Here is a 27958-nt window from a genome sequence, read left to right on the forward strand (position 1 = left end):
GAACCCTCCCTTGACACCCCTGGTATCAATGAGGATTGTGGACCCCAATAAATATTGGAGAGCACAGTATCTTACTGCACCACAATAAATTATTCAACAAATGGTTACCTTGAGTTGTATTGATCCCGTAGAAAAACATGTATCACCGGCAACATTCCTAATACCTTTATAATACTCCTGGTCCCTACACAGCCGTCTTAGTAGTTAACATTATCATTTTTACAAGTGCTTTTCTATTTTCATTGGCTGCCATTGGAAAGAAACATAATTTTACTAAATTATTCCTTATTATAGGCTATCAAAAAGGTATTTTCTTGACTAACAGTAATAGAAGACTGATTTCATTGTTATTTCACAAGTTCAATTTAAACATGCATCTTAAAATGAGTCATGGAGAAGTCTAATTATACTTGTATTAAAATACCTTTTAATTGTGTAAATTGAAGCAATAGAACTATTAATGCAAATAAGATATTTTACAAAAGGCTTTGTTGTAACAAATCATATCCTGAACAACAGTAGAAAGACATCATGTTCCTACTTGTTCTGCCTTCTGCACTTTCTTATTACTTCTCAAAAATTGGAGTGAGAAAATACATTTGGAAGGGTAAATTGCGAGATGCAAACTTGCCCAGTCAGGGCCTAGACTGCAAATGAACAGCCGTGCTTCATAATACTCACATTGAACTTCTATATTATCTGTTTTGGCAGCACAAAAGAGATACTTCGAAGATGACCAAATATGTGGAGCTTGTTATTGTGGCTGATAATCGTGAGGTAAGAAACAAATATTTGACAGCTTTTCCTTTTTTCGTCTGTTTTTTTTTTGACTGTATGGTCCAGGAAGACCAAAGCTTGTTTTATGGGTCACAAGCTTGTGTTTAATCAAATGGAAGTTCTAGACAGCAAATTAAATTATCAGAGAACACTTAATGATAGCCAAGACACATTGCAGATATACTTTGATCAGAAAGCACACTCTGTTTGCCTTTCCAAGGCATTTATATAATATATTTTAGGCAGATTAAAATTTTCCCAAATTGTTTCTTAGTAGTTTAGTCAATTGTCCTTTTCCATTGCTACAATATGTGGGAAAAACTGTAGTGGACTCAGTAAGTGTGTAGTGTTCCAGACTCAGCAGGAGGCTGGATTTCCAATTATGGTACTGGCTGCAAAGGCACTCAGGAGCAGGGCTGCCATCAGTAGGGTATAGCCAATACACTTTTATAAGGGAAAAAAGAAGAAAACAAAGGTAAAAAATGTTAATACAATTTTAAAATATATATACAGGGCCTACTCACAAGTGTAGCAGAAAGAATTGCAGTAAATCTTAATCGACATATGCTGCAAAGAGATGACCTCGAACGATGCTCCGATCAGTCGTGGAGAAAGTGAAGTGGGTCATCACTGGCTGACGTGTTTCAAAGCTCTAAGCCTCTTCATCAGAGCCCAGCATTGAAAGCACCCTACGATAAGCCTCCCTTATATACACACAGCCCATAAGCCCACATGACCATGCACCATGACAACAAGCCGTGGGGAGCCTCTCAGGCTCCTCCCACTGGATGTGTGTGGTCTTGCGTGCCTAGCACCAAAAAATAATAATAATATATATGTGTATATAGAGATAGTAGTAGTGGTAATAATGATGATGGTACTGGCAGGGGAGTGCAGGTGAAACTGGAAAGCGACCATGGAGTGCAAGTCTACCAACAACAGCAGTGGCAGGCCTAAGCAAAAAATACAATAATAATAATAATGATAATGATCAAAATGATAAATGATAGTAGTGGTAATGCTAATACTAATATTAGTATTAGCATTACCACTACTATCATTTATCACTTTGATCATTATCATTATTATGATAATAATACGGCTTGTTGTCATGGTGCATGGTCATGTGGGCTTATGGGCTGTGTGTATATAAGGGAGGCTTATTGTAGGGTGCTTTCACTGCTGGGCTCTGATGAAGAGGCTTAGAGCTTCGAAACGCGCCAGCCGGTGGTGACCCCCTTCACTTTCTCCACGACTGATCGGAGCATCGTTCGAGGTCATCTCTTTGCAGCTTATGTCGATTAAGCTGTACTGCAATTCTTTCTGCTAAACTTGTGAGTAGGCCCTGTATATATTTTAAAATGTTATAAAAAACTATTAACGGTAATACACTAGGCTGGTGCACCTTTGTTTTCTTACTTTTGCCACTAGGATATCCCCATCCATGAAGGGCAGCAAGGCCTGTAGCACCGTTGTTGGTATCATCCCTATGGGCAATTGATTCTTGGATTATCCTCTCGTGCACAGGAGAATTCGTTCTCTGTGTTTTAAAGTACACTTTTATAAGGGGCCCGGCCTGTACCCCTTACAGCAGCACCATCATGAAATGAAACTACCGTGATCTGGCACTCGCTCCGATTTCTACCCTGCTGAGGCCGAGCCTGCTGCTAGGTTAGTAATGTGACTGGTCGTGGCTCGGGGATGGTGTGTGGCAGGCCTCGGCAGTGTTGGGACCCAGTGCTCTCAGGTGCATGCAGATTCGAGAGAGCAGCATGGAAGGTAAGGTACTAAGTCAGTGTGTGTGCAGCATGCTGATGTAGCTTGGTGTGTGGAGTGGGCTGTTTAACCTCCCCAGATGGGGACATTATACACCTGACCCTGACAAGCTGACATGATGGAGTTACATTGTGAAAATGGATGAGGATGTTTTTGGGTGGGGATGAGTTACATTGTGGCGAGCCTCTTCACAATTTAACTCTCATCCCCACCCATAACCATCCTCATCCATTTTTACAATGTAACTCCATCATCCTCATCCCCACCCATAATCATCCATCCCTCTTCAGAATGTATCCCCATCCCCACCCAGAATCGCCCTCATCGCTTTCCAGGAGAGGGACAATGATGATTCTGGGCAGTGATGAGGATGATAAAGTTACATTGTGGAGAGGGATGATGATGAGAATGAGAGTTATACATATATTAAGTTGTAAGGGTGTTAAAATAAATGTGCTTGCACTGAAGGTCTCGGTGGGATGGCCAGTGGACTGATTCGGTGGGGCATGAAAGACATTTGCACCACCCATGGCCGGCTTAACTTGGCTTGAATTAGAATGCACGCAAGATTTCACATTACTAATTTTAACAATTGGCCATCATTGGTTATGTACAAATCAAATGTGTGTTTTTTTTTTTTTTATGTACATTTCCATCATTGTAACACCTGAATTGTCCCTTTAAAATTGTTCCTAAAATATTTGAAATGTGGTGCATATGAAGGTATGGACTTTTTCTTGATTTAGTAAAGCCAACAATGAACCTGCCAGATGATTTATTCACTAAGTATTGTTTGTTCTAATATATGGCGTTTTCATGAGCCTGACACCATCACTTGGCCTTGAAGTGGCTGGCGAGCCCACGAGCTGTAAAACACCAGTATGCTGTCCCATTTAAATGCAAAGCTAAGATTTGGGTGGAGGTGGAATTTTAAGACATCTTGATAAACAAGTAGGATTGTAGTATTTCATTGTTTAGAACATAAAGAGGCCTGGATAAATAGGTTGCTATGTATAATATGATGAATTTAGATACCTCATTAGACTTACAGTGAATGGCAACTTTGGCATTTTTAGGCAGCAAACATAATCAACCTGTCATATTTGTCTCCGCCACACAGGACAGAAAAATCAATAATGTATAAGAATATAACAACAGTGTAATTGCATTTTCTGTGTGATGTACATCTTATGAATATAAAGCTGAGTACATTTGTTGGAGATAGCTGCCAAACATTGAAAGTTGGCGAAGGGTATGAAATGCAAATCCCACTCATCTGTAGAGTAAAGATGGCATTCTGGCTCAGATCGTCAGCCACACAAGTTTCAAAGGATCCTGTGTTTACCGGGTGCTGAAGATTGTTAATTTGGCTGAATTAAATGGAAACCAACCAGGGGTTTTTCCCAGTGGGGAAAAAAGTGTGGGAACTCCCACCCAAGATCCACTCCCCCACCAAAAAAAAAAATGATACGCTCATATGCATAATTACTAAACCGCATGTTTTTTTTATTTTTATTTTTTTCGTTCCACTGTACCTTAGTAATCCTTTATGTTACTGTCTGCTTCCTGTATATGGATTAATCGGGTAGTGTGCGGGTATTCCGTCACTTCCTCGATGCTGCAATGTCTCCTGGGTGCTTTTGTCATTGTTCCCAGGAGACATTGCGGAGGTCTGCCGCGAGTTATCGCGGGATTTAGAAAGAACTTGCTTAAAGACGTTAGAGACATTGCCGCATCGAGGAAGTGACGTAATACCCGCACACTACCCGATGAATCCATATACAGGAAGCGGCTAGTAACATAAAGGATTACTAAGGTTCGCCTGCCCCTGACAGTGACTTGAGCTAGGCATTGCCGCTTAGTGAAGGATTGGCTCGGGCAGCTCGGCTGCTCTAGTCCTGCAAAGGGAACCGAGTTCCTGCTGTGAAAAAAGTGCAGGAACTCCATTCCCACGCGTTCCCGTAGGACTTGAGCCCTTAAACCAACCATCTCTATATATTAACCACTTGCTGACTGACTCAAGCCGATATATGTGGGCAAAGTGGCACATTCCCGCAAATCGCCACATGGGTACGTCGGCTTCTTTAAGAGCAAGGCGGGGGACTCAATGCTCGTGGCCGGCAAGCGTGATTGCAGTCAGCCACCCACGATTGCGGGAACGAGAGCTAGAATGGGATTTGTGTGTGTAAACACACAAACCCCTGTTCTGTACATGGAGAGGAGACATATTGTTTGTTCCTAGTAAGTAGGAACAGTGATATGTCTCCTCCCCTAGTCAGTCCCATCCCCATACAGTAAGAAACGCTGACTAGGGAACACAGTTAACCCATTGATTTCTCCCTAGTGTTAACTAACCCCTTCCTTGCCAGTGACATTTACACAGTAATCAGTGCATTTTTATAGCACTGATGGCTATATAAATGTCATTGGTCCCAAAAATGTGTCAAGTTTCCGATCTGTCCGCCACATGTTGCAGTACTGCTAAAAATTGCAGATCACTGCCATTACTAGTAAAAAAAATGCCATTAATCTTTCCCATAAATGCTATAACTTTTGTGCAAACCAATCAATACAAGCTTATTGCTTTTTTTTTACAAGAAATATGTAGAAAAATATATATTGGCTTAAACTGATGAAGACTTTTTAAAAAAAAACATTTTTGGATAAAAAAATGTTGTTTATAGCGCAAAAAATAAAAACAGCAGAGGTGACCAAGTACCACCAAAAGAAAGCTCTATTTGTGGGGAAAAAAGGCATACATTTTGTTTGAGTACAGCGTCGCATTACCGTGCAATTGTCCGTTAAAGTGACGCAATGCCGTATCGCAAAAAATGGCCTGGTCATTAAGCAGCCAGATCTTCTGTAAGTGGTTAATGAAAAATGGAGATGAGCTTGGGCATCTTCCGAATTCATCTATAGCTCGAACTCCGAACTCCTATTTTCTGTACTCCAATGAGCTGTAGGCTAGGTCATTCCCCACCCTGCAGATTCCGTTAGAGATGAGTTCAGAAGACGCCGGCACCAAAATGAAAATTCTGGACCGAAACTGAAAATTTAGGATGCACTTGACCAAAAGTGAAAAGTACAGTTTAAAATATATATATATATATATATATATATATATATATATATATATATTGTACACAAGCGGTCCCCGGTTTACAAACATGATAGGGTTTGTTCTTAAGTTGAATTTGTTTGCAAGTCACAACAGGTACATTTTTTAAGTGTAGCTCGAGCCCAAATATTTTTTTTACATTTTTTGGATAGCATAGGGAAGGGTTAAGTAAGGTTTGTTTAGCTGTCTGTGCCCCTGTTCAGAAGATTTCACCTCACCTTCTGTCCCAATGACAAAAGGATTTTGAACATTTTGGGCTGTTGTGGGAACAGGGATTGGTGATAAAGCTTCAGTGGAGACACCTTTTTCCCATGATAACTATTACAGGAGTAAATTTCCCTTCCTTTTCACTCACTTCCTGTTGTCTCTCTCCATTTGTAAGTCAGATGTTTGTAACCCGGGGACCGCCTGTAATTGTATTTATATATTTGATTTTTTAATTACCGTAATAGTTTTTGAAGTACTCTTGCATTTAAAAAAGCACAAGAAAAGCTTAAAAAAAACAAATCTCTTTAAATTCTATGCATGTCTTCACACCGGTCACACTGGTGTAATGCACCTCCCCATTGAAATGCATTGAAAGCACGGCAAAAACTCATCAAAAACGCACCGGTGTTGCGTTTGACATGCAATTTTTGAGTCACATGGCCTATGTGAATCAAGCAAAATCATGTGTGGTTTTGGTCGCCACTATCAGCATATTTTTAAGCGCCGATAACCCTATTTTCGGCTGATATATCGTGCATACCTGGATTTTTGTATTTATTTTTTAAGATTGGGTTATATTAGACATGGACATTATTTAGAGCTCTTGAACTCTTGAAAGATGAACATGTTTCAGTTTTGATTTTGATTAAATAGAAGGAAATACAGATGAATAAGGTTTAGCACATACAACTTTTTCTGGGAAGAAAAAAAATCATTGCATCTCTGCAATACATGCACATTTCCCTGTGTTTTAGCCTGTTAAAAAGAAACAAGTGGAGATAGATGCCTGTTGATCTGGCAGAAATTCAGTAAGATACTAATGTCCTATTTGAGACAACAACACTGCTTCTGCTGCCCTAATATTTCAACCAATGTATACCTGTTGATCCTTTAGAAATCCAATAAGCTCCGTACTTCCTGTTTCAGATGACAACGCAGTGCCTCTGCTGCCCTGAAATCCCAAGCAGTGTTGCCAGCCCTTGTGCTGGACTACAAAATGTCTGCGTCGCTCCTCTGTTCTGTAATCCAGAGGCACACTAGGTAAACTGGAAACACTGCTTGGGATTTCAGTGCAGCAGTGGTGAAGTGCACATAAAGTTAGAATCACACTCGATTTCTGGCAGGACCAGCATGTATTGTTCTGTATCTGTAGCATTATTATAGAGACAAAACACAGGAAATGTGCCTATATGTTCTGCATTTTTTTTGTTTTGGTCAAGGCTTGGAATGTGCAGCATGTTCTATTTTGTTGTAGTCTTTGTGGGACAAGAGTTTTTTATAAATGTGAAAACCTGTTTGGGTTGGGGGAGATCTGCTTCTTTTTTCCTGTCTCTTTCTTTGCTGTTCCTACTCTTCAACCAGTGCTATGAAAAAGTATTTGTCCCCTTTCATGCCGAATCATAAATTAACTGTGATTAACCAAATTTAAGGCCTGATTACTGCCAGACCTGTTGAATGAAGAAATCACATAAATAGAAGCTGTCCAACAAAGTGAAGCATGCTAACAGATCACAAAAAGCCACATATCATGCCACAATCTAAAAAAAAAAATCAAGAACAGATTAGAAAAAAATAATGAACGTGTATCAGTCTTGGAAGGGCTTCAAAGCTATTTCTAAGGCTTTGACACTCCCGAGAATCACGGGGAGAGCCATTATGCGCAAATTGAGATAACTTGGAACAGTGGTGAACCTCCTCAGGAGTGGCTGGCCTACAAAAATTACTCCAAGAGCATGACGACGACTCATCCAGGAGGTTATAAAAGAACCCAGAACAACATCTAAAGACCTGCAGGTCTCACTTACTTCAGGTAAGATTAGTGTTCATGATTCAACAATAAGAGAGAGACTGGGAAAAAATGGCATCCATGGGAGAGTTCCAAGGCTAAAGCCACTGCTGACCAAAAAGAACACAAAGGCTCATCTTACATTTACCAAAAAACATCTTAAATATCGCCAAGACTTTTAGGCAAATATTCTGTGGACTGATGAGACAAAAATGTCACTTTTTGGAAGTGTGCGTCTCGTGGCATAAAACGAATACAGCATTTCATAACAAGAACATCATACCAAAAGTCAGGCGTGGTGGTGATAGCGTAATGGTCTGAGGCTGCTTTGCAGCTTCAGGACCTGGACAACTTACCATAATTTATGAAACCAAGAATTCTGAGCTCTAAAAGAAAATCCTAAAGGAGAATGTTTGGCCATCAGTTCTTGACCTCAAGCTCAAGTGCACTTGGGTTATGCAGCAGGACAATGATCCGAAGCACAACAGCAAATACACCTCCAAATGGTTCAAACAAAGCAAAATTTAGGTTTTGGAGTGGCTTAGTCAAAGCTCGGAAATTAAATCTGATTGAGAATGGCCATTCATGCTGGAAAACCATTCAATGTGGCTGAATTAAAAACAATTCTGCAAAGAAGAGTGGGCCAAAATTGCTCCATAGCAATGCTTGATTGCAGTTGTTGCCACCAAGGGTGGCATAACCAGTTATTAGGTCAAGGGGGCAATTACTTTTTCTCATAAAGCCAGGCACGTTTGGACAGCGTTTTTGCCTTAATAAATGAAACCATCATTTAAAAACTGCATTTTGTATTTATTCAGGTTATCTTCGTGTAATCTGCGAAAAATATATATGAGTATAATAAATGTCCAGAAAAAAGAGAACAGTATTTCAGTTATCCTTTTCTTGAAAATCTTCACCACGTGACTAAAAGCACACCAGGAATGTGATCCCTCCACCAATTAAGTTGGGCACTCTCACCTCAGCCTACAACCACTGTTTTACCAGATGGTCAAACAAGCTTGTGCATATAATCCAAGGAAATCAGCAAGCAGCACAATAATGGTATGTCTTCCCGTGGAACAGCCAAATAAACACCAGGAGGCACAATGAAATTCCAAATCCTCAGTTCACAACCATATTAATGGACCGAAAACATGCAGGAAAAAGAAGGAACACTTTCTAAGAGCCTCCGCTGGGTAAAAAGACGTTTAATTCAATCAGCGATAAAAACAGGCTACTCACATTTAGCCGATTAGTAACACACATGGGAGAGAAATCACAGGCATCATATCAAAGGTCGGATGTGTGGGATGAGAGAGAGCGACATATAGCAGGACTCATGACCCCCGGACGCGTTGCGTGGTTCACTTCCTCCGCCCTTATCGCTGATTGAATTAAAAGTATTTTTACCCAGCGGAGGCTCTTAGAAAGTGTTCCTTCTTTTTCCTGCATGTTTTCGGTCCATTAATATGGTTGTGAACTGAGGATTTGGAATTTCATTGTGCCTCCTGGTGTTTATTTGGCTGTTCCACGGGAAGATATACCATTATTGTGCTGCTTGCTGATTTCCTTGGATTATATACACAAGCTTGTTTGACCATCTGGTAAAACAGTGGTCGTAGGCTGAGGTGAGAGTACCCAACTTAATCGGTGGAGGGATCACATTCCTGGTGTGCTTTTAGTCACGTGGTGAAGATTTTCAGGAAATGGATAACTGAAATACTGTTTTCTTTTTTCTGGACATTTAATATACTCGTATATATTTTTTGCAGATATATATATTTTTTCACATTATTCACGTATTGTTTACATTTGGTTTGCGCTGCACTGTTCTACTTATTTTTTGCATACATTTAGGATTTTGTGATTGTCCGTTTTTGGTGTTCAGCCAGCATTCCTATTAATGCGACTCAAGGGTCGCATTTTTTGATATTTATTCATTTATTTTGAAGGTTCAAAATAATCGTAGTTTATTTCACTTATACTACTTAGTGATAAGTTTGATTTATACATTTAATTTTATTTATTTTTGTCACTTTTTGCGCTGATTGCCCCCTTTGTTTTACCAATATCTTTGTGTAATAAAAAAAATTGATGATTCGAGTCATTTATGTGTGACAAATATGCAAAAAAATATATCAGAAAGGGGGCAAATACTTTTTCACACAACTGTATTTGAGCATATTGCTTTACTATTTAGTATTTATGTTGCATGCTCTTGTAGCACGCTACTTTATCACCCATTTGGTGTAGCACATATGGAGCAGATATACAACATGATATCATGACACATTACCACCATACTGTTTTATGTATTAATGTATTTGAACACTTTTGTTTGGGCCCACTTACAGATGACATATGCACAACTTATTTTGGCTTATCCTGTCATGCATTGATGTTCCTAAATAGTACATTTTTCTTAGAACTAGGACGTGCTGTATTTTGAAAGCTTTTGGTTATGCACCATTGCTTGATATTTGCTTCTACACAGTGATGGAAAAAAGTATTTGGTCCCCTGCTGATTTTGTAAGTTTGCCCACTGACAAAGAAATGATCAGTCTATAATTCTAATGGTAGGTTTATTTTAACAGTGAGAGACAGAATAGCAATCAAAAAATCCAGGAAAACACATTTCAAAAAAAGTTATACATTTTAATGAGTGAAATAAATATTTGACCCCTGCGCAAAACATGACTTGGTGGCAAAACCCTTATTGGCAATTACAGAGGTCAGACATTTCTTGTAGTTGGCCGCCAGGTTTTCAAACATCTCAGGAGGGATTTTGTCCTCTTTGCAGATCCTCTCCAAGTCATTAAGGTTTCCGAGGCTGACGTTTGGTAACTCGAACCTTCAGCCTTCTCCGCATATTTTCTATGGGACTATAACTTTTTTGAAATGCATTTTTCTGGATATTTTTGTTGTTCTGTCTCTCACTGTTAAAATAAGCCGACCATTAAAATTATAGACTGATCATTTCTTTGTCATGTGGGCAAATGTACAAAATCGGCAAAGGATCAAATACTTTTTTCCCTCAATGTATCTCTATATTCTTACCGTATTTTCCGGCGTATAAGACGACTTTCTAACCCCTTAAAATCTTCTTAAAAGTCGGGGGTCGTCTTATACGCCGGTAACCTAACTTACCTTATCCCAGAATCGCGGCCGTACGATTTTTCAAAAGCCGCGCCTCCGACGTCTTCTGTTCCGTGATAAGCGGAAACACTCCCCAGCTTCCCAGGAGGCACTGTGTTCAGTCTCCGCCTATCACGGAGGCCCTCTTGTCCGAGAACACTGAACACAGTGCCTCCTGTGTATCACGGAACAGAAGACGTAGAAGGCGCGGCTTTTGAAAAATCGTACGGCCGCGATTCTGCATGTATTGGGATAAGGTAAGGGCACAGTCTGGCATGTACTGGGGCACAGTCTGGCATGTACTGGGGCACAGTCTGGCATGTAATGGGGCACAGTCTGGCATGTAATGGGGCACAGTCTGGCATGTACTGGGGCACAGTCTGGCATGTACTGGGGCACAGTCTGGCATGTAATGGGGCACAGTCTGGCATGTAGTGACAAGGTCTGGCATGTAATGGTGGCACCGTGAGGCGAGGCATGACTAGTAGGAAGGGGGTAGTCTTATACGGCGAGTATATCCCAAAACCAACATTTTGGCTGGAAAATTAGGGGGTCGTCTTATACGCCCAGTCGTCTTATACGCCGGCAAATACGGTATGTTTTATCTAAACTTCTTTCAATAAAAATATTGGAAAGAACAATTGTTGATGTTATCACATTTTTGCACAGTCATCTATTTTGCTCTTCATATATACAGCATCTTCCCTTTTATGAAAAAGTTTTACATAATCTTATTCTGCACAGGTGTCATCATTTTTAAAGCAGTGGAGTAATGGGGCAGTGGGTCCCATCAATCCTTGTACATCCCGACATCTCTGTATACAATCGTTAGAGCAGTTTTCCCTTGGCTGCCATTGTGGCATCTGCAATCTGAGGATTCCAAAATACACTTTACCATATTGCTGTTGAATGTTCAGAGATTTTAGAGTAGCTCTAGCAGCCATGTTTGCAGGTGCAAAGATTATGCTAATTACAGTTACAGTATCTTCTGCTGTTTATTGAAAAGCTGGTGATGACTGTTCTCTTCTTCTCAGTATCAGCGACAAGGAAAAGATGTGGATAAAGTTAAACATCGGCTTCTAGAAATGGCCAATTATGTGGATAAGGTCAGTGTCATTCATTTGTAAATTAATTTAAAGTTCCGAAAATATTTGATTTGTTTTTATTTTTTGTTTTAGATTTTGTGTGAGATTTCTAGTTTTCAGAGGTTAAAGCGGAGCTCCATCCTTATTTGACACTTCACGTCAATACCATAGCAGCCGTTTTCTGAGAAACTGACCTTTTTTTTTTTACAGTACCCGTGTTATTGTCATTTGTCACCTTCTTCTGGTACTGTGCGGGCAGTGCGTAATTTCCCTTTACTGCAGTGTCTCCTGGGAGCTTTTGTCATTGCTCTCAGGAGTCAATGTGGTGGCTTGCTGCGAGTTATCGCGGTATTTCGTAGAGCGCAGCGGGGCGGGTGCTTCCTATGATGCCACCGTTGTGATAGCAACATCAGAGGTTATCGGCGCTGCGCTGATGACCGGAAAGCGCATGCACGAGAATGGGGCGGGATGGAACGGTGCATGATGGTAATTCATCATCACCATATCCAGGAAGTAAATGCTTGTGGGCTTCACATTGCATTCAACATTTTTATAAAGTGTCTTTATAAGTTTATTCGGGAGATCGGCGGTTAATTTAAATACAGTAAGTGAACTGACTTATACAACGTGATTGCCTCATGAGACACATATATAGATTAAAATGTTACATTTAGTGGGAACTCCGCTTTAAAAAAAAGATGAAACCTTAATTGTTCACTGTGTAGAAGCTGTGCAATTTTTTAAACAACATTTTATTATTTTTTTATATTCCCACATTTCTTATGTAGATAGTTTCCCCTAGCCCCTTTATGATGGAGGTAAAACACATCTTAACACCTGAGCACAATTTTGCAACTTTAACATGTGTTAAACTTTACATATCACAACTACATAGTGTATCCCAGGGAATTATACCGCATTTCTTTTTCCAAGGCAAAGTGGGGTTACTTTTATGGTAATGTGTATCTCCTGTTTTTTTTTATTATTATTATTATTAAAGGAAAACTGGCACAAAATAGTAGAAAAGAAAAAAATATTATAAATATTTTGCTGTATATTTCTTGCTATTACCATAACCTTCCAGCAAAGAACAACCTTAAAAAAATTCTTCTGCTCCTGATTTTTTTTTTGGTTTGTCCTTTAATCCTACCTAAATTACACCGACACTGACCTTTGACTCCAACTTTTGACTCTGACATGAACCCTGACCCCTCTTTACTTTACCATGACCTCTAAAAGATTTACCCCCTTTTATGACCAGGCCATTTTTTGCGATATGTCACTGCGTTACTTTAACTGACAATTGCGCCATCGTGTGACGCTGTCAATTTTTTTCCAACAAAAATTGCTTTCTTTTCATTGTATTTGAACACCTCTGGATTTATTTGTTTTGCGCTATAAACGAAAATTTGGGGGGAAAAAAATTAAAATGTACTTACTGCTATAAAACGTATCCAATTATTATTATTGACATTTCTTCATCAATTTAGGCCAATATGAATGATGCTACATATTTTTGGTAAACAATTTACAATAAGCATCTATTGATTGGTTTGTGCAAACATTCTAGTGTCTACAAATCATGGGATATATTTATAGAGTTTGTATTTGTTTTTTTTGCTAGTAACGGCGGCGATTTATAGCGGGACTGCAATATTGCGATGGACAAATCGAACACTAAGGCCCCATACACACGGGAGAATTTATCCGCGGATACGGTCCAGCGGACAGTTTCCGCGGATAAATCCTCTCGAGGATTTCAGCAGATTTTAATGCGATGGAGTGTACTCACCATCGCATTGAAATCCACGCCGAAATCCTCTGGCGATGACGTGTCGCGCAGTCGCCGCGATTATGACGTGGCGACGTGCGCGACGCTGTCATATAAGGAATTCCACGCATGCGTCGAATCATTACGACGCATGCGGGGGATCCCTTCGGACGGATGGATCCGGTGAGTCTATACAGACCAGCGGATCCATCCGTTGGGATGGATTCCAGCAGATGGATTTGTTTGGCATGTCAGCAAATATTCGATCTGCTGGAATCCATCCCAGGGGAGAAATATCCGCGGAAACAGATCCGCTGGAGTGTACACACCATAGGATCTATCCGCTGAAACCCATTTGCTGGGATTTTTCAGCGGATGGATTCTATCGTGTGTACGGGGCCTAACTGACACTTTTTGGGGACCAGTGACACTAGTACAGTGGTCAGTGCTAAAAAAAAATGCACTGTTATTGTACTAATGACACTGGCTGGGAAAGGGTTAACATCAGGGGCAATCAAAGAGTTAACTGTGTGCCTAGCAAGTGCTTGTGTACTGTTGGGAGGTTCTTTTACTATAGAAGGGTTTTAATCTACATTCCTGCTTTGCAGGAACACAGGATCCATGTCTTCCCTACTGAGAGAATGTCGATCTGCGTTGTTTACATAGGCAGATCACTGTTCTGGCTCTCTGTCTAATGATCTGTGGATGCCAACGAACACTGAGTCCACAATACCTGCAGATCTGCTCCCGCTGTGTATAATTGCCCATGCGCACCCCAGAGCCGCAAGTGCATGACCACGTACTAGATACGCAATTCTGTGCAGCAGAGCTTTGCCGCTGTATATGTAAGTTATACAGTCGGCAAGTGATTAAGGTCTGGTTCACACCTATGCATTTTTTTAATGCATTTTCAGTTTTGTAGAAACACGATATAGTCCATTTAACATGGTTTCCTATGGGTCACGTTCACATCTGTGCATTTCATGGAAAGGGCCAGGGACTTTAGTCATTTTTTTGGTTCCATAGACTTCAACAGATCAAAAACGTGTATTGAAAAATGCAAAATGCACCTGGAATATGCAAACTGCAACCTGCATAGGTGTGAACTAGGCCGAACACTTACCCGGTGTGACAAACAGCCCTTGTCAGTTTTGGATGGAGTATATCTGCCACATAGGATTTTGAGATAACTGGGTGGCAGAGGAAGGGTTGTAGCAGGCTGCAGGGGGTTATTCATTGAACACATCTTGTTCTTCACCTGGGATAGAATTTGTCTTCCCCTGTGTTAATGGATGTTAAGTAGGGATGAGCTTCGAGTTCGAGTCGAACTCATGTTCGACTCGAACATTGCCTGTTTGGCGAACAACGAACAATTTGGGGTGTTCGCGGCAAATTCGAAAAGCCGCAGAACACCCTGTTAAAATCTATGGGAGAAATCTAAAGTGCTAATTTTAAAGGCTAATATGCAAGTTTTTGTCCTAAAAAGTGTTTGGGGACCTGGGTCCTGCACATGGGGACATGTATCAATGCAAAAAAAAGTTTTAAAAACTGCAGTTTTTTCAGGAGCAGTGAACAATAAAAGTGAAATATTCCTTTAAATTTCGTACCTGGGGGGGTGTAAAGTATGCATGTGAAATAGCGCATGTTTCCCGTACTTAGAACTGTCCCTGCACAAAGTGTCATTTCTGAAGGAAAAAAGGTAATTTAAAACTGACTCGCGGCTATAATGAATTGTCGGCTCCCGGCAAATTCAAAGAGAATTCATTAAAAAAAAAAAGCGTGGGTACCCCCCTAATTTCAATTACCAGGTCCTTCAGGTCTGGTATGGATATTAAGGGGAACCCCGCCGTCAATTAAAAAAATGACGTGGGGTTCCCCCCAAATATCCATTCCAGACCCCTTATCCGAGCACGCAACCTGGTTGGCCGCAGAAAAGAGGGGGGGCCCCCCCCCTGAACTGTACCATGCCACATGCCCTCAACATGCGCTATTTCACATGCATACTTTACCCCCCCCCCCCCCCAGGTACGAAATTTAAAGGAATATTTCACTTTTATTGTTTCACTTTGAGCATGATTAAATTCACTGCTCCCGAAAAAAACGTCCGTTTTTAAAACTTTTTTTGCATTGATACATGTCCCCCTGGGGCAGGACCCAGGTCCCCAAACACTTTTCAGGACTATAACTTGCATATTAGCCTTTAAAATTAGCACTTTAGATTTCAAATGTTCGAGTCCCATAGACTTTAACAGGGTTCTAAAGTTCACACGAACATTTGGTGTGTTCGCAGGTTCTGGTGCGAACCGAACAGGGGGGTGTTCTGCTCATCCCTAATGTTAAGTAACCTGTCTATTTTACTAGTCAGGAGATTAAAAATAGTTTTACTTGACTTTTTGTTTTGGACTGTGATTCTTAGGCCGGCCATTGTGTTCAACCACACCTGACACTGACCTGGATCCAGTGTCATCTTAAGAGCATTATAGGCCCCTGGGCAATACAGTGCACTGGGGCCCTGTGTACACAAACACGCACGAGAATTTATTGACAAAAATCATAAAATTTACTGGCAAAACCACATTTTTTACTGCCACTGCAAAAAAAGTAGCTACAATTACAGTTTTCAGTGCCGAACAATGCAAATGTCAGTATTTAAACTTTAAACGTATAGCTAGTGCTATGAGCAATGTGTTTAAGTTAAACAAAAGTAAAAAAAATAAAATGTCTTCATTGACATGAAGGTCAGGTTACTATAACCCAGCCAGCACAGAGTTTCCTCTTACATCAGAGTCTGCAGGATTCCCCCTTACAGTGAAAGGGAACTCTTATGTAAAGGGGAACGCTGCAGATCATGATCTAAGGGGGGAAATCTGATGTGGAGGGGGGCTCTGGTGACCAGAGACCACCTTATATTAGAGTCAACTGCTTTCTCTTTCCCACTTACATCAGGGTCCGCAGACTGAGTTCCCCTTTGCATTGTAAGGGGGAATCCTGCAGACTCTGATGTAAAGGGGAACTCTGATGTGGGGGGCACTCTGGTGACCAGAGACCACCTTCCGTAGAGTAAATACACTAAGGTAAGGGGGGTCACTAATATAGGAGGGGGAACCTTTATATCAGTGCCCCCTTACATTTTTGCCATCACTCCCCCCTTACATCAGCAACCCCCCGCACTCGTGGAGGACCGGATCTTCTCTGTGATTTCCGCAAACTGGGCATGGGCAGTTCTAACCCGTCACTCTCCACAATTTTTTACTGGGGTTGCTGGGCAGCCGGTGGGGCCCCCCAGGCAAGCGGGGCCCCCGGGCAACTTCCCAGCGTGCCCAATGGAAAAGATGGCCCTGCCTGGATCAAACCTTAATCTAGCTTTTTTGACTTTTTTTTTTACACGTAAACCTCCGCTTGCTCAGCGGGGATCGCTCCGTTGATCCCCGCTGAGCCGGCGAATAAAAGGGCAGTCCCCGCACACTGTGCAGGGACCGCCCTGTCTTTTCTCCCCTATGGGGGGATCGGATGAACACGGACCGTCTGTCCGTGTTTACCCGATCCGATCTGCCAGACAGATGGAAAAGTAGGTTTTTCCTCCGTCACACTTTGGCGGATCGGAGCGGGTCGGATATCGGCGGGCATGTCACCGCTGACATTCGCGGCTCCATAGAGGAGCACGGAGCGCCCGTTCAGGTCCGCCTAAAAAACTGGCAGGCGGACCTGAACGGGCGCTTCGTCCGAAAGAGCCCTTTAGCAGGAAATAGGCAGCAAAAGGTAACTTACTAGGGATTTTAAACCTTTCTTACTCATATTTAAAACAAAACAAAAAGTTTTGGCTTTACATACAATTAAAGTGAAACTTATCTGTGTGACAGCTGACCTTAAATCAAATCTAGCACATACGGTTTGTATAGAAAATAATCACATTTTGTTGCTTTGCACCCTGAAATGGACAGACACAGTTTTTGTTTTATCCAGCTGTATTTACTTCGACCAATAGCATGGTAGTGAAAGATATAACACCAACATGTAAGTAAAATGTTAAAATGAGAGAGTGGGTAACCGCTCAAAGAGAACCAGGTAATCTGATTCCTGTGGTCCGAGCCAAGGGTGCAGGCAGTGCAATCAAAATGCAGGTTAGGATGAAGGAAAAAAGCTGGGACAGCCGCACTCCAAAAAAACTCCTCCTTTAGCAAAAAACAGCACAACAAAAGAAAAGCTGACGTTTCGCACTATGCCTTAGTGCTTCTTCATAGCTATGAAGAAGCACTAAGGCATAGTGCGAAACGTCAGCTTTTCTTTTGTTGTGCTGTTTTTTGCTGTGGCATGTATTTTGTGATTTTTAATTAAAGGAGGAGTTTTTTTGGAGTGCGGCTGTCCCAGCTTTTTTCCTTCATCCTAACCAAAATGTTAAAATGGATTACCCCCTTGTGTCAGTATTTTGTTGAACCACCTTTTGCTTTAATTACAGCCTTTAGTCTGCTGGGATATTTCTCTACTAACTTTGCACATGTAGACTTTGCAATATTTGCCCACTCATCTTTGCAGAACTGCCCAAGTTTAGTTACATTTGATGGTGACCGTTTTTGGACTGCAGTCTTCAAGTCATTCCACAGATTTTCAATGGGGTTTAAATCTGGGCTCTGTTTGGTCATTTTTGCTGTGTACTTTAGGTCATTGGTAAACCTTCTTCCCATCGACAACTTTTTGGCAGAGGGCAGCCGATTTTCCTCAAGAATTTAACTTGTTTAATTTGTACATTGCCCCACCCATTTTTCCTTCTATCATGATAAGTACTCCAGTCCCTGCTGCAGAGAAACCCCTCCCCCAATAACAGTATATTACCACCTCAATGCTTTACTGTAGAAAATGTGTTATTTGGATGGTGAGCTGTATTGGATTTCCACCAGACATATCGTTTAGTGTTGAGGCCAAGTAATTTAACTTTAGTCTCGTCTGACCATAACACCTTTTTCCATGTGGCCTCAGAATCTTCAAGGTGCATTTTTGGCAAATCTCAGTCATGACTGCATGTGGCCTTTCTTGAGGAGTAGCTTTTTCCTTGTAACCCTCCCATACAAACCACATTTGTGGAGAATTTATGATATTGTTGTCGCATGCACACAATGACCATTCTTTGTCGAAAATTCCTGCAACTGCTTCAGAGATGCTGTAGAACTCTGGTTAGCCTCTGACCAATTTCCTCCTGCCTCCTACATGTAGGTTGGAGCGACATCCTGATCGAGGGAGGGTCTGTGTTGTACCAAAGACCTTTCACTTCTTAATAATAGACTTCACTGTATTTCTAGGCTTCTTTATCAATATAAAGCCTTTGACATTTTTTGTGTCCATCTCCTGACTTGTGGTTGTCCAAAACATTATCTCGGAAATCCCGGTCACCGTGCCTTGCCACCCACAGTTGATTGTTTTCTTCAGTTGCACTACCAGGGACTGAAATGTTCCAGAAAAGCTCTTTTCATGGTGAACTAATCAAAATGACTACAGCGGATCACAGTTGAAAGTCAAATGGCATTGTGTGCCATTGACAAGGTAATTGGCTACACCTGATTTGAGTTTACAAGTCATTTTAAGGAGGGGTGATTCTTCTTCCAACTCCGTGAATCTGTTTGTTTTTTTTGGACATGATGTTATAAAATGAGGGGGGGGGGGTTATTTTCTGTACCCACTGTGTGAAGTAAGATCAAAGTGTCATCATAATCCTTATTTGTAGCAGGTACTCTAAAACTTTCTTAGATTTACTTTTGCTTTTTACATTTTTAATTGATTCTGCCATTGCCAATTAATCAGCAGTGCAGCATCAGCCTTTTGGCTTCTTTCAATTGAGTTTCTGACATCGCTATAGAGAAAGAGTTCTCAACTCTGCTGGGTGCGTGGACACTGCAAATAATTATTTAACATGGCGGTACCAAAAAAGGCATTTTCTATTATACTTTAACATTAATCAAGACGCTGTGAAATTTAGCAGATGCAGAGTTTACTTTAATTAGTGAACTGCTATGTATTCAGGTACCCTTTTTGTGACATATTCAGTTTATTATAATTAGAATTTTATATAATGTTTCCTTTGCTAGACTGAGCCTTGCCATTAAAGGGCCCTGGAATGGGACTGTAGCCCCTTGCTGATAATTATGTATGGTCTCTCTTCCCTCCTGAGCATTGCTTCTGGGAGACTGCAGTAAGATTGAAGAAAGAAAATGAATAATTTCTTTCTGAATGATTAGAGGAATGCATAAATAGTCTGTTAAAAGACTATAATGAGGGCATTGAGAATGTTTGGTCTGCAGAATCATAAACTGAACATTTCATTTTGTATTCAGACGTAGCTGTAGTGCACCAGGACACTTTGTCTGATGTTGGGGTTGCCCTGTAACAACCTTTGTAGGTTTTTTTTCTCATAGTGAGTTGGTCTGTCATACATTGTGTCTGATGTATATATTTCCAGTCCAAACATATTTCAATTTTGGATAGGTTGACATTAGGTTATAAGCTCTCTTTGGTTCTTATTCCCATTTGTGTTCTATGTCCTTACTGGGGAGATTCCCTCTCACTACGTATCGGTGTGGAAGTGATGAGAAATCTCTCCATGGGCCATATAAAAAAAACAGGTACAAAAAACAAAATAACATTTTAGTAGAGAAGAAAAGTAACTGCTCAGATGAACCAAGGAACTTTTACTCACTGGATCCAAACCGTGGGTGACGGCAATGCAATTGATGCAAAATTTAAGACAAGAAGCTGGGACAGCCACACTCCAAAAACGTTCCTTTTTTTAATTAAAACTGGTCACAGAACATCACACTCCACAGCAAACAATCAGGAAAAGTTTAACGCGTTTTGCACTGTACTTCAGTGCTTATTCATAGCTATGAATAAGCACTGAAGTACAGTGCGAAACACGTTAGCCTTTTCCTGATTGTTTGCTGTGGAGTGTGATGTTCTGTGACCAGTTTTAATAAAAAAGGAACGTTTTTGGAGTGCGGCTGTCCCAGCTTCTTCTCTTCAATTCAGCATTTTAGTAGATTGAAACTTCTGAAAATGTTTGTTGTTTTCTGTGCCACTCTCCCCATTTCTTCTGCAGCCATGACAAGGACAGGAAGTGAGGGCAGATTGCCCTAATGAGTAGTAATCCCTTGTAAACATCCCTTGTAATAGAAACAAAGCTTGACAGGACCTATTTAATGTGAGATCTGGGGTCATAAAGACCTTACATCTCACATTTACATTTAAAAGCAATAAATAAAATAAAATGTTTTTTTTTTTTTTTTTTTAAACTGTCCCTTTAAGGCCGTTGGGTGTAAGTGACGTTTGACGTCGCTCCTATCATCCTATGGCATAGTCAAGTGGGGGCTACCATTCTCTCACTTGACTTCCTGCCTACCAGGGTAAAGTATCGGATTGTTGCAGTGGCTACCGATGGATCCGGAAAGGAGCGGGCACCTCTCCTGCCGCCCTTTAAAAGTGATCTTGTGGCAAATCCACTGCGGACACTACTTTTAGCCTAAAGCAGAGCGCCCGCCATTGAAGAAAATACTGGGGTTTTTGGCAGCTATCTACTGCCATTACAACGGTATTTAATGTCAAAGTAGCGAGTTAAATCTACGGTGGGCGGTCCGGTAGTGGTTAAACATTTGGGTCTTTATGACCATTATTAGTCCTTTGGTTACAGGCCACTTTTTTATAGTGTATTTAGCAGTTTATATTTACTAAAATGATTATATTCCCATGTTCTGTGTACTGAGGGAGACCCGATATAGTGAGTTATCAGACTGATGTACATGCTTTTGATCATGCCAATTTTTGCTTTATCAGATGAGACACACCAATCAGCCCCTTGTTCTGTAGATATAACATCCAATAATCCAACCCGTTTGAGCCTTGATAATAATGTACCCTTTCTTTCACATTATTATCACAAGGCTGCATTACATTTTGTTTGCAAGAGAGTTACTGCAATAACTGTTAGAATTAATAACATTTAAAACTGACTGTAATTATAGCAGCCCGCTTTAGGCTACGCCGCCGTATATTAGCAGGTAAGTAGATTTTAGAATCATGTACTTGCCTAGCTAACTTACGGCGGCGTAGCCTAAACACGCTAAGCTATGCCGCCGCAAGTTTGCACCATTGTACCTGAATCTACCTAATAGAGTGCAGGAGATGCTCTCCTGATGGGGTGCAGGCAAAAAAGAGGCTCTAGCCTAGTTCCTCTGGCTTTGTATCTCCTCCCCCACAGTCCTTTGCTGCTGCCTGGTGATTGGCTCAGGCTCTTCCAATAGGGAGTTTACAAACAAGCAGTTCTGGGTGTCTGTGTGAAGAGAGAAAGAGGGGGATGAAAAAACCCACTCGGCTGCAACAGACAGCTGTCCCCTAACAGATTAGATCAGTCTGGGGAAGTACCTTCTACATCTATAAAACACGACCTTCTGTCATACATACAGTATTTATCAGAATATAACACGCACAGGCGTTATAACACGCACCTTCATTTTAAGAGGGAAGATTCAGGAAAAAAAAACGTAAATTTATCTTTCGTTCATGGACGGACACAGCCTTCATTCAGGAGTGTCCAGGCAGAAACTTATCGAAAGTGTTAAACACCTCACACACCATACAGTACCTCCCAGGGGGGGTGCCTCTGGGTATAACCCCTCTCTCTGCTTCTTGCAGATCAGTTTTTTTCTACCTAGCTAAGGAGAAGACATGGCTGCCTTCGGGCCCATAGGCCTGGAGATCTATTCCATCTCAATGAGGACATTGTACTTCCATCCTTGTGTCCTCATCCTTCACATCCTAAGGAGGTGGCGTTGCATTCCTTGGACGTTGTCCGAGCTCTGAGAGTATACTTGTCCGCTACTGCTCTGTTCCAGAGGTCAGACTCACTGTTTGTTTCAGTGGCTGGCCCTAAGAAGGGCCTGACGGTCTCGTCGGCCACCATCTTCAGGTGGATCCGGCAGATTGTGATTCAGGCTTACGCCATAAAGGGTCGGGTGCCCCCTTTCCTGTCACGGTGCATTTGACCAGGGCAATAAGTGCCTCTTGGGCTTTCCGACACCAAGCGTCTGTTTCTCAGGTGTGTAAGGCAGCGACTTGGTCGTCCATTCACACTTTCACTAAATTCTACAAGGTTGATGTGAGTGCATCTTCGGATGCTTCTTTCGGCCGCAAAGTTTTGCAGGTGGCTGTTTAGAGTTGCAACTCCTCAGTTGAGGAGCTCTGTTTTTGTTTTGGTGTGAAGCTTATTTTTATGCTGTTTCCACCCCTCGTGTTTGACACTGCTTTGGGACGTCCCACTTTGTCAAGAATAACGCTGTGTCCATCCATGAACGAAAGGGAAAATAGGATTTTTGTACTCACTGTAAAATCCTTTTCTCTGAGTTCATGGACGGACACAGCACCCACCCCACCTTTTTATGTTTGTACTGCTTTTTGACGAACTGATCTGCAAGATGCAGAGAAAGGGGTTATACCCAGAGGGACCGACCTCTGGGTGTTGCTGTATGGTGTGTGAGGTGTTTAACGCGTTGTATAAGTTTCTGCCTAGTCACTCCTGAATGAAGGCTAATACCACTTTGTCAAGATTAAGGCTGTGTCCGGCTGTGTCCGTCCATGAAAGGATTTTACGGTGAGTACAAAAATACTATTTTTAAACAAAGAACTTTGAAGCAAAATAAGGGTCAGTGCCCATCAATGCAGCCTGATCAATGCCCATCTGCAGTCTCAAAATTGCCCATTAATGCAGCTTGATCAATGCATATCCACAGCCTCACCATTGCCCATCCATGCAGCTTGATCAATGCCCATCTGGAGCCTCTCCATTGCCCATGAATGCAGCTTGATCAATGCCCCATCCACAGCCTCACAATTGCCCATCAATACAGCTTGATCAATGCCCATCTGCACTCTCTCCATTGCCCATCAATGCAGCCTGATCAATGCCCATCTCAGGTAGAGGGGCGGGATGAGCGCCATCAGATTACATAAAGCGAGAATCTCCCGTTTACTCAGTGGCCTCTTTAATACAAAGTCCCGCTTCCTGGACCGGCTTCTATGATAGACAGACTGGTCCAGTGTCGGCCCAGGAGACAGGACTTCCTATTACAGAGGCCGCTAAGTAAACAGGAGATTCTCGCTGTATGTAATCTGACGGCGCTCGTCTCACCCCCCTCCCCGCTGTCTCCGAGGCAGTCCAAATTGCAGTATCGGCGTATAACACATATATGCACACACTATTTGCAACCGATTTGTAGGGTGAAAAAGTAAGTGTTATTTGCCAATAAATACAGTATTTTTGGTGGATAACAGGTAAACAAATTATTTTCTACATAGAAATGTAGAAGTCTGTCAAATTATAGTTCGCTTTGTAAAAATATGTGTTTTGGGGGATTAGAGGGTAATATATAAATGGTAAAAATATTGACAAGCCAGTATTTCAATGAGTTTACATTATGAATATAATCCGTATGTCTTTTTTTCAAGAAAAAAATCGACATCATCTACATTTAGACTCGGAGCTCAATGCCCCCATAGGACAGGCCTGTAGCATACTGAACTTTGGAGAAATAAATTATGCATCATAGATAAAAAAGGCTCCTTTTCACTTTTTCGTGATTCCCTGTCTTAATTGGAATCTTTACTGATTAAAACTCAGTTGGCATGTTAAGGGAATTATCAGTTGGTTTAATGTTGCATTTAATTAAATAACTCTTAGGATGATGTAACCTTCATCTAGCTGTTATAAGAGTATAGATTTTTATTTTTTTATTTTGCTAATGTGACACTTAGGTGGCAAGTCTACAGTTCTTTCTTTAGTTTAAAAACATACATTCTTCTTCTTATTATTATTTGTCTCAATTTTTTTCTTGTTAATGTTGTTTATATGTTTAGTTTTTCAGGCAATTAAATATTCGAGTGGCATTGGTTGGCGTTGAGATTTGGAGTGATGCAGATAAGTGCTCGATAACTCAAGATCCTTTCACCAGCCTGCACGAGTTCCTAGACTGGAGGAAGCTAACATTACTACCTCAGAAGGCTCATGACAACGCACAGCTAGTAAGGTCTGCTCTTCCAAAAATATTTGCTTGCAAAAGTGGACAATTTAAGTAATCAAAAGTGTCTTATCTGTGGCTAATCTTTATGAAATGGGGCCAGGCAGACAATTTTAAGGACTGCTTCAGATAATTTTTTCATGAGTGGTTACGTGATTTTCTACGTCACAGCAATAACACTCTAAGCCTCGTACACACAACCATTTTTTTCCGGCAGGAAAACTGCCAGAAGAGCTCTTGGCAGGGGAAACCGGACGTGTGTATGCTTCCTCGCAGTTTTTCCGTCAGGAAAACAGCCGGGAATCCTGATGAGAAAATTGAGAACCTGCTCTCTTTTTTCCCGTCGGGATTCCCAGCGTTTTTTTTCCCCACCAGATCTACTACTTTCCTATGAGGGAACACTGCGAGGCAGTGCCGATGGAGCATACACACGGCCGGGATTCCTGGCCAAAGCTCCATGTCAGTTTTCCTGCCAGGTTCTCGGCTTTCCCCGTTCTCCTTTCCATTGCAGTGCAAAGGCACTCTTAAGCCCTGTACACACGCTCGGAAAGTTAAAGGGGTTGTAAACCTAAGTGTTTTTTCACCTTAATGAATCCTATGCAAAAAACACCTTGCAGTTTCCGGCCCCCCAGCTCCCCCCCCCCCCGTTTTACTTACCTGGGCCCCGAATTTACATGGGTGCGATCCCACGTCGCTCTCTCCACAGGTTCTCTGCTCTTCATTGGATAGATTGATAGCAGCGCAGCCATTGACTCCCAATCAAATCCAATTATGCTGGCGCCGGGGGGCGGGGCCGTGTGCATACACTTGGCATCTATGGACGCTGAGTATATGACACAGGAGTGCGCCTGCAAGGTAACTGCCTCGGGAGAGAGCTTCCCAGAGGGGGTTATCTAATACGGGGAGGAGCCGCGAGAGCCGCTGTGGGACCTCAGAACAGGTGGATCGGGGCCACTCTGTGCAAAATGAACTGCGCAGTGGAGGTAAGTATGACATATTTGATATTAAAAAAAAATGGGAACCTTTAATATCACTTTAAAGCAGAGGTTCAGCCGATTTTATTTATTTTTTTAAATGGACACTTACCTGTCCAGTGCGCCCACGATGTCAGCAGCCGAGGCTGAGCAATCGCTCAGTACTCGGCTGCTTCCGCTGCCATCCTCGGTGAGGGAATCAGGAAGTGAAGCCTGATGGCTTCACTGCCCGATTCCCTACTGCGCATGCGCGAGGATCGTGGCTCGCCGTCACTGGTCCCCGCTCTCTCCTGGGAACAGTGTTTCCCAGAAGACAGCGGGGGGAGTGACGTTGAATGCTGGATTCCCCACGGGGAACAGACCCGGAAGTGGTGCATATACCTGTCTCAGACAGGTATCTGCACCCCCCTCCCCCCTGAAAGGTGCCAAATGTGTCACCGGAGGGGGGGAGGGATCCAAAAAGAGGAGGTTCACTTTTTGTGTGAACCTCCGCTTTAAGAAAACATTTTTCAGCATATTGGAGACAGGTTTCTCTGAGATTGTTCTCCATAAATAAGGCAATGACCCCTAACAGTTTTGTGCACTGTATCCCAAAATTGGGAACAGAGGGGGTAATCCACAAATATCCGGCGTAACTTAATTTTTTCCATTTAAGTTACACTGCCTTAAAATTTCTACCTGAGTGCCCGATCCACAAAGCACTTACCTAGAAATTTTTGGCTGTGTAACTTAAATTCCGCCGGCGCAAGGCGTTCCTCTTTTCATGGGGGCGATTCCCATTTAAATTAGGCGCGCGCCGGCCGTACTGCGCATGCTCGTGACATCATTTTCCCGACGTGCATAGCGCGAAATTACATTACGCCGAGCTTTGTGGATTGCGACGGGTCAATAAAGTTGCGTCGAAAAAAAAAAGATACGGCGCGAAAAAAAAATTCTAAACAAAAAAAAAATCGTGTCGCTGGACAGAAGGGTCTGTTTTTACAAGGTGTAAACAGTTTACACTTTGTAAAAGCAGCCCTAATTTTGCGTTTGCAAACTAAAACTTACGGAGAAAAAACGAAGCTGAAAAGCTTTGTGGATCTCCGTAAGTGCTAATTTGCATACCCGAGGCGGCATTTCGACACGAAATGCCCCCAGCGGCGGATGCGGTACTGCATCCTAAGATCCGGCAGTGTAAGTCCCTTACACATGCCGGATCTTCTGCCTAACTATGGAAAACTGATTCTGTGGATCAGTTCCATAGTTAGAAACAGGGATACGACAGAGTAACAGCAGTTACGCCGTGGTATCCCTTTTGAGGATCTGGCCCAGAGATTCTGCAGGGGTTAGGATGATAATGTCATATTATGGGCTCAGACCTTATCCTATATGGCAGCCCTTCTGAATATTTTAAACACAGAGGAATCCTTGAAATAACTTTCCAATCTCAGGAAATTCATCCTAAAGATGTCTATATCTACAACGCATGATACATTAGTGTAATGGTCAGTGGGAAGAATGCTGCTTACACTTGTGGTCATAAGAATTCCCCATTTGCAGATAGCTAAAAAGGTCAATGGTGTCAGTGGAAACTTATCCGAGAGGCAGAAAGTTCCCAAGGAACCTCTAGCAGCCTCTGGAGAAACCCTGCTATATTGTGATTTACAGGCTATGTTCTGCCTTATGTTGATGGCAGTTTCCGTCATTTGTTTCATAAACAGCAAGATTTATTTACACCCCTAGATATGCCTCTGCCTTAAAAAAATACATTTCATTATGTGTCAAAGTGCCAGTTACTTCTTTAAAAAAAGAGAGATAATATGGCGGCTGGCTTCCTCTTCGGAAAATGCTATTCACTTTGTTGTCATACTGACCTCAAAAGTTTTTGGGGCACTAACTTGGAACAATTATCCAAATGAGAAATGCTGATCTTATTTTGACCTTCTCATTGGCATTTAGTGTTGGGTTGATAATTCAAAAGGTATTGAAGGCCATGGTCAGACAAATAGTATTCTTAAGGCCCATACACACGATCTGACTTTTTGACAACAAATGTCCGACGGACCTGTTTGATAGGACAATGCGACCGTGTGTATGCTCCATCAGACAAATGTTTTCGCTTTTTCATCGGACAAATGTTCGCTGTGAAAACAGACAAACTTTCAGGCAACAAATGTCCGATGGAGGCTAATCCGATCGTGTGTACACAAGTCTATCGGACTAAAGTACACACACGCATGCTCAGAACCAATGCTAAAGTTTAGACTACAATAGTAGAAGTTGCCCACAGGGCGGTAAA

General features: G+C 41.8%; 1 protein-coding gene across 1 annotated transcript in view; it reads left to right on the forward strand.

The window, feature by feature from the left end:
* The window catches only part of ADAM12 (ADAM metallopeptidase domain 12), a 706349-nt gene that overhangs the window by 396775 nt on the left and 281616 nt on the right, over positions 1–27958 (forward strand). Inside the window, exons 7-9 of the mRNA XM_040361428.1 lie at positions 712–777; positions 11834–11905; positions 24546–24715. Of these exons, the coding sequence (XP_040217362.1) occupies positions 712–777; positions 11834–11905; positions 24546–24715 (308 nt within the window). The remainder of the gene's footprint in view (positions 1–711; positions 778–11833; positions 11906–24545; positions 24716–27958) is intronic.

This window comes from Rana temporaria, chromosome 8 (genome assembly GCF_905171775.1).
Source record: "Rana temporaria chromosome 8, aRanTem1.1, whole genome shotgun sequence".
NCBI lineage: Eukaryota > Metazoa > Chordata > Amphibia > Anura > Ranidae > Rana > Rana temporaria.